Consider the following 8,621-nt stretch of genomic DNA (forward strand, 5'->3'; position numbering starts at 1 on the left):
TAATCTTTAAACGAATTTTTTTAATTATGCAATAATGGTTACCAACGTGTTCGAAATCTTTTTTTGGTAATTATGTTAATTACTAATTCTTAATTTTCAGATTTCTAAGGAACAGAGGAATTGTTTCAATTTTTACGACATAGTGCAAATTTTATTTGTCAACTTTTTGTATATTCGCACGTGTGTGTCATTTTCTCCATAGTTTCATTGTTAGTTTAATCGTCAAAAGCATCTGCATATTCCGGCATATTATAGTTAGGTTTTATTATGTAGAAGGATTTCGTAGTTACGACAAAAGGGGGTTTCCATTCGTGCGAAACTACCGTGGCATTCGTTTTGCCTGACTATCTTTACTGCCTCATCTTCCCGGTGGATTTAATTACGACGCGCTTCCGGTTTAGAGTTTTAACTCTGCCGGTAATGCATGTAGTTCACAGCTTAATAGACACGGGACTGTATATATTACCTTCGATTCTTTCAGAATCGAAAAGAACCAACGAATCTATATACTTCTCCTTATGATGAACTTTATTAATTTTTTACAAATTTTTACTCATAAAGTTCGAATCAAAAGTATCGAAAATTCATATCACTTGGTCCTTTAAATTTCCACAAATAACAATTTCAAAACATTCTGTTAATTTAGTAATTTTTTAATTACAACGATTTCTTTCAATATTTTTTAAAAACATTTAGAAAAATGTTATCTTACTACAATATTCGTGAAACTTTTCATTTTTCCCTGTTCCAAGTATAAAGTCCAAAATAATCGCCCGGGAATTTTGAATTTCAGCTGGAAGCTACGTTCGACTTGTTTCATGAACTTTCGTTTCAACGAGATCTTCTCGTACTGACATGATCGAAACGCAGTTGACAAGCACGTTAAATCTACATCGCACGACCGAACGTAATTCAAACATTGACAGAATATTAATTAGAATCATCCTGTTTGGCCAATATTGTATCAACAGTGTATACTCGAAGCAGGGAGTTAAACGGCGGTTTCGGAATTACCTGGCGAAAGAATTGATCAGGGAACTGACCTCTCTCTCCTTTCATCGTCCTCGAATCGTGAGAATCTTTTGTATCCTTCGACTTCATCGGTAAATTAAATTCTGTTTGCTCCTTAGTACCGGGCAAGAAGAACTCGACGAAATTAGAAACACGAAAAATCACTTACTCTCGCGGAGCGTTGCTTTCTTGGCTCTCGAGTCAACGAAGATTTATACGGTGTAATAGCTTCACTTTCGAGATTTTCCAGAAGAAAATTGCTGCGATATTTACGCGATAATGGTAACTCGAATCGTCTCAAGAAAGTTGTTCTTTGAGTCGCTTGAACAATTTTCTTTCATAATTAATCGAGTATCTTCTTCTGTGCATTTATTATACGGCGAATATTTAATTAGGAAATTACACGATCAATGAAATAATTTTGGTTGTCCTAAATTTTAAAATATGGTTACACTTTATGCAACGTGAAATATTATTTGATCGAGTTAAGTTTCAAGCGAGAAATTGAATAAAAAGTCTGCTAATTTATTATGTTAACGTATCCGAGTATAATCTGTCATCGATAATAATATTTACGACAATGAATATTCAAAGCATTACGAAATAATTCATTTCATCGATAATAACAGATTACAATACTAATTTGTTATTATAATGTATCCAATTACAAGCTATTAAGCAGCTTTAAATTAGCATTTAAACAAAAACACAGTACATTTACGAATAATTTCAATCAAAGTGAATCAGAGATGATTCACAATTGAGGGAAGCTTTTATAAAAGTTTCAAGAAGCACGCTAGACATACTGAAGCAGTAATACTATCAGCACTCAAGTACCTAATTCCATTACTCGCCACGATATTTTTATTTTTCATTTATTACTTTTCCTCTAACTTTCTCGTTCAATTTTAACAGAAATACCTTTCATAAATGTAACATTCACATCAGCACACGAGAATCTAATTCCATTACTGGCCAAATATTTTTATTTTTCATTTATTACTTTTCCTCTAACTTTCTAGTTCAATATTAACAAAAATACCTTCAATAAATGTAACATTAATGCTAGCACCCAAGAATCTAATTTTCATTTTTTATTTATTATTTTTCCTCTAACTTTCTCATTCAATTTTAACCAAAAATATCTTCCATAAATGTAACATTAATGCCAGCATCCAAAAATCTAATCTATTTATTAATAATTTCCTCTTTCAATATTAACATTCAATTTCCACTTCACATAATTTTTCAATTACCACAATAAAACCTCTACGAAAAAATTTCATTCCCTCCTTTCTCGCACCTATCCCAATTCACCAATGAAAAACTATGGTAATCCTACTTAAAACAGATCGAAAACTCACCTCTCTCTCTGCGCGCTCGAACAAGGCACCAAAATCTTCCCCATGCTGTTCAATTTCCCCTTGGGATCGCACAGATTCCCCGACGATTGTGTTCTACGGCCAGTCAGGCCCTTCCCGTTATGTCGGCTCAAATTCGAACCCATGATTGGCTGCTGCTGTTCACTTTCGAGCTCAGCCTCGATCTCCGCCCCCTCGCCGGTGTTCACGGCATTTCCGGGCGTGTTCTCCTTGTTCGGCCAGTCGAGGTACTCGTCGTCGATGTCCTTGGCATTGACCTTGCAGGATATTGCCGGAGAAGGCGGCGCTGGACGTGTACGCTTACTGCCTGGCTGCAGCTGGGGACGACAGCCTTTACGACGATTGCTCGGCGATTCACCGCTCAACGAGGAGAGCCTCTGCACTTTCCAGCTGTCCTGACCTCCGCTCGCGGGAGGCACGGTTACGACTTCCTCGCCTGTAACACAATGACGCAATTCCGTTTTACAGGCCACTCGGTGACGTTCAAGGTCTGCGGATTGTCGGCGGGTATCGCCGCTGCAACTCGGAACCGTTAGCCAGGTTTTTAGGGGCTGTTGCGGTGATTAGGATCCGGCGATTCAACGGGTAAATTGGAGAACGATGTGAGAGGTGGTTGTTGCGGGATGATCGCGTGGTTCCTGGGTAGATTTCGATGAAAGTGGAGGTTCGTTCGTGAGATTTTCGGGGGACAGAGGTGAATGGAGGTGTACGAAGGGAGTGGTGGGTATTTTTGAATGATAGCTTGGGAAATTTATTGTTCGCTTAAGATTGGAACAGTAACATTATCTAACGTTTTCGGGAGATTCGGTTTAAGGTAGTGAGAACAATATTCGTGAAAAAGTGAAAAATTGTTTATCTTAAAATTAAAATAAATTAATATGTACATATTTATTGAATCTAAGGATACTTTTGAAGTGAAAATCGAAATTTGCTGGTGAGATTTTGGGGGGTGAAGATATTTTAGATTCCTCCTTTTCAATTAGAAATACGTAAATTAGGGCATAGAGAGTAAGTATAGTAAAGATATTTCAAATTCTATCTATTCGATTAAAAATACACAAATTGGGGAATAAGTTATACAGGACAAATTAGACATGCAGCAAGTAAAAGTATTACAAGAAATCCTTTTATGAAAATTATATTTCAATCTCACGAGTAAAACAATGATTGTTCACTATAGTCACCAATACAATAATACCACAATATATACTTTCAATAATTTCAAGTATTAAATGTTAAATCGTACAAAATAATATATTTTAATAAAAAGAAAATACTCAAATTTGGACTAGATCACGTTTGCAATCTAAATCGACGAAAATTTTGTTCAAACAAGCCCACTGAATGAGCAATATTTATTAAACACCGCAGCTGATCGGTTAGTTTAAGGACGATTAACAAATCTCGGTACTTATTTAGCACTAACTTGCGAGAAACATTCCGAGGATGGTTCGCGTCAGTAACAGTGTTCCGATTGTTTCTCACAATCAGTTTCGTCGGTGTCAAACTCGTTTGGAGCATTCAACGGGTCTGGATCGTAGCCAGCATTTCGATAGGGTCATCGGAGTATGTCGAGGACTTAATTCGCGTTAGAATTGTTTCTTACTTAATTATTTCCGCGCTCCCTTTTGATAACGCAACGAGATAGAACTCGAAATAGAAATCCTTGCGTCCAATTTCATTCCATTCATCTCTCGTTGTCATAATTTTCTTACCAAACAACGTTCATTTTTCCCTACTATTAATTCACTTTTAAAACGTACCAGTGCGTGAACGAAATTATAATAAATAACGAAATATCTTCGATTCAAATCTAGCAAAGATTGGACGATATTATTATACGAATGATTGTAGACTGAAACGATCAACAACATGAATATTTTAATTGTAAATATTGTTACATCGAGTTAGTATTTCTCCATAAAATGAAACAATCTCTTGAATGAAAATTTTGTAAGAAATTTATTCGAATACGTCTACCGAGTAGCAAAAAGTTTCTACAATCTCTGTCACGCAAGAAAATTCTAATTTAAATGTAATTAGAAGAAGTACATTTTAATACCAGCAATCTAGCTCGTAATTAAGAATTATTCTTAATGAAAGTACGCTGGCCATAAAAACGAAGATGATACACGATAATTTTGTTTCGTTTCGAAAACCATCAACGCTTATTTAGAATGTTCTATTCCATGTATGGAACAAGCATACGAGCACGAATCAATTATTCAACTTTCTCTAATGACGCCAGTATGAAGGTAAACGTTTTAATGAGATACGCTTGGTAGATTTTTTTTCGGTGTCCAAAAGGAGTGGAAAATTTGTATGAAAAATGAGAGACAATAAAATGACTTGAAAGGTAGAAAAATTGATACGGGTATTCGAATGAAAATCAAGAAACGCAGAAATGATTGATTCGTTTGAGTAGTTCAATTATGTCATCTCTATAAAATGATTGCCCTTTATTGATAAAACTATGTCTCATAATTGTAAAGATTCTGGAATCACTAAATCTCGTTTTTCATGCTCTTCTTCTTCTTTCAAAACTTATTATTCAATATTAAATTTATTATTTATAATTCACTACTTCAAAATGTATTACTTATATTATAAATGTAATGAGTTAGGAAGAAAATTGAAACACTGCTTCTATTTTTTTTAAATAAATATAAAGTAAAATTTCTGATAGATTTCTTAAATTTAGGTGACCTAAATTTGACCGAAAAATATTGAATTTAGGATGACCTAAACTTGTTCGAAAAATAATAAAATTAAGATGACCTAAACTTGATTGAAAAATAATAAATTTAGGATAACCTAAAACCTAAAGTTTATCGAAAAATATTGAATTTAGAATGACCTAAACTTGATCGAAAAATAATAAAATTAAGATGACCTAAACTTTATTGAAAAATAATAAATTTAGGATGACCTGAGACCTAAAGTTTATCGAAAAATATTGAATTTAGGATATCTTAAACTTGATCGAAAAATAATAAATTTCATATACCAAAAATAAGCGTCCTAATAATCTACCGTATGTAGAAATATTCACTATGCTCAAAACTAGAGCCAAATTCAACCAATTTCACGGTGTAAACTCTTCAAGATTGAACCACCCCTAAAGGAAAATGTCCTCTTCCACAAATAAAAAGTAGAAAACCTCATCAAGTCCTCAAATCTAACCAGCCTACCGTCCAAAATAGTCCAGAATATGTTATAATCACTAACAACCAAGTATAAATACAAACACAACTTAAGTCACTACATAAAAAAAAAAAAGAAAAGAAAAAGATATATACAATTTTTCTACGCACAAAAAATCACGACAATGAGAAACAACGATGATTCAAATCCGACCTATCTATTTCAATCGCGATTAAATTAAGCCACTTGGGTGAAATGAACGAGGGAACGGGTCGGCGGCAAAGGATCCCGAACGCTGTTCAGAACAATCGGATTCCTTGTTTCGCCGGAGCGTTTAAGGGAGCGTGGCGCGCGGCGTTCAAAGCGCATAACTTTAACGTTGCGTTTATCGGAGCCAATTCATACAGGCGTCGTACGGTATTGCGGCGAGATACTAATATCCAGCCGCACGAACCTCGTTGCATAACTGTATTATTAATGAGAGACGCGCGCGTACACGCACGTGCGCGCACGCGAAAGCACGCATTCACCGAACGGGCCGCTCAGAATTGAAAGCCGCCGCGCCGTCCGCTTGTTGCGTCTGCAACCGAGAACTTTTAATTCGACAATCGAATAGACCGCGTTCCGAGAATTATTCTGTAGATTGCATTACGCTCGCGCGAGTCACTTTTCGAGGGTTTTATCGATTGGAGGGAAATATTCGAATTTAAGGTGAAAAAGGTCGCAAGTGGCGGTGATTAAAATTTGAAGATAAGAATCTTTTCGATATCAATATTGCGTTATTTTTATTTTAACACTTTGAAGTCTTTGTAATTAACGGGAAAAGGTTTTATTATAATGGTATTTAAGCCTTCTTAAAAATGTTACTTAACAACTGTTTTACAATATTTTTAGTTCAATATTTTCAAGTCCTACTAATTGTTGAAAAGAATTTTTTTAATCTTCAATTATTAGAAAATAAGTGAAAGATAATTTGTTTTATTTTAATACTTCAGGTGCTGGTGCGTCTTTGATGATGTGCAATTAAACAGTGTGAAATTTTTTTCTATTTTTATGATACTCATTCTTGATTTTAAAAACTCCTCAGACTCGTTGTAATAATAGAAATAGCGACAGTGTTCTTAAAATGTCTCAATGGGGTAAATGTTTCAGAGCTGTCGGAACGAAAGGGTTAAGAATAAAATAATATTGTTAGCTTGAATTTTGAAATTTTCGGATGATTTTTTGCGTTAAATTAGAATTTACAGAATTCGTAGAATTGATACAGGTGTATCTGTTTTAGCGATAAGTTCCTTCTGAAAACGTTCTCAATGGATCGGTTTCTTGTGCGAAGATCGAAGAGAATTCCCTTTTAGCAATTTCCTATATGTGGTGTATCGCGAACTTGTTAAAAGTGGAATGCCGCACGTGTTCCTGATTTAGCAAATCACCACGCAATCCCAAGTTTCAGTCTGACTTCCGGCGCTCTCTCGAGTTTATGACACTTTATTGAGAAACCGGGAGAAACTTTTCAGCGTTCGAAATTCTAATTAGAAATCGGGACTTCTCGTAAATAGTTTCATTAAAAAATTATCGAATGAAATTAGAGGAATAAATTAGCTCTCGATACCAATCAAATGTTATAAATTATGAGGCGTCAAATAAATCATAACATTCACAGATTACTAGAAGTGTAAATCTTGACGTATTCAAGCGCCAGTTAAAATAGTTTTAAAAGTGTTCAATTTTATTATAGCAAATAATCCAAAAGAAATCTAACTAAAATTTATTTTACCAATCTTTCTGATTGCCAAATGTCTTTTTTTTTAAATAAACTACTATGATTCTTCAGTGTGAAATACTGTCGTCAATTACCAAATGTAATTTTTCGATAAATAATGGAGGCTTGTTAATTAACTGCTACTAATTAAGCGATTAAACACTAATCAATTCTGATATTCTCATTATTAATCTTTTCCTAGATTTAATCGGTAATAATATCTACGACAACTCGTTTAAATATTATTGCAGATTTAATTAACGTTTTTAGAATATTCATTATATTCTAATATACGCATACCTATAACGTGTTGCGAAATTAACTAAATTTTGCAAAAAAAAAAAATTAGCATTTTACACGTATTTATGAATGGAACCAAAAAAAAATACGTACGACTATAACGCTTTTGTTTTCGTATTGTCTACGCTGGTTTCACGAAAACAGAGTAAAATCAGCTCATTAGAAAGTACACGGTGCAATTAAGTTCGTAATGTAGAAACTGAATTGTGCTCACTGCTTATTCCGCAGATTGAATCTCCAGATAGAAGAGAAAAGAAAAAATGAATTAACGCCGTTCACACCGTCGAGTTTCGTTCTGTATCAGAAATTAGGTTCACCTAATTCTTTCTTATTAAAGCTTAATTAATATTGTACAGTTACTGATTATTCAGTCAACGAACTTCGTATTCACCGTACACACTTTGCTCTAGGTCTTTAAATAATTAATCTCGATTAATGTTATCTCACACGAGAAGATTACACGTCGCAAATTTTTCTCGAAACGACGTTACAAAATGAATTTTAAACGAAACTCGTCATTGGGAATCTTTCACCGAGACAAAAAACAAGCATGAATAATCTACACGATTTATAGCTGTTAAGTGCACAAGATACTCGTTGATTTGCATACATTAGCGCGCAGAAGAAAACTGCGCGCGTTGCAAAATATCATTTTCATGGCTTTTACAAATCAATTTCATATTACCGTTCCTCTAAGTCTCGAATCAATTTTCTTCCCTTTTTGTCCAAGTTTCGTCACGTCGATTACCATAATTACAGCTGTACGTACATCACCGTGGATAATACGTTTAAGAATTTCTATTACGTTGTTAAAAAGCTGCAGTCCGCAAAGGAACAACTGCGTAAAACGATTTACCTAGGTATAATTACCAAAGACAAATGATATTATCTTCTGGAGTTACACAAAGAAAAAAAAAAAATTAAGCAACGTTCGTTTCACAATTAACTGTAATTATTGGAAAATTGATAGTTTCAATGTTCCCTCTGTACAAATTAATCGTCGACAGAAATGACAAAGGAGCAAA

At 34.3% G+C, this 8,621-nt stretch overlaps 1 protein-coding gene across 1 annotated transcript in view; it reads right to left on the reverse strand.

Moving 5' to 3' along the window:
• The window catches only part of LOC108577604, a 262,878-nt gene that overhangs the window by 61,999 nt on the left and 192,258 nt on the right, over positions 1 to 8,621 (reverse strand). Inside the window, exon 2 of the mRNA XM_017940787.1 lies at positions 2,376 to 2,829. Coding sequence (XP_017796276.1) covers positions 2,376 to 2,829 — 454 coding nt within the window. The remainder of the gene's footprint in view (positions 1 to 2,375; positions 2,830 to 8,621) is intronic.

Source organism: Habropoda laboriosa, unplaced genomic scaffold (genome assembly GCF_001263275.1).
Source record: "Habropoda laboriosa isolate 0110345459 unplaced genomic scaffold, ASM126327v1 scaffold578, whole genome shotgun sequence".
Classification (NCBI taxonomy): Eukaryota; Metazoa; Arthropoda; class Insecta; order Hymenoptera; family Apidae; genus Habropoda; species Habropoda laboriosa.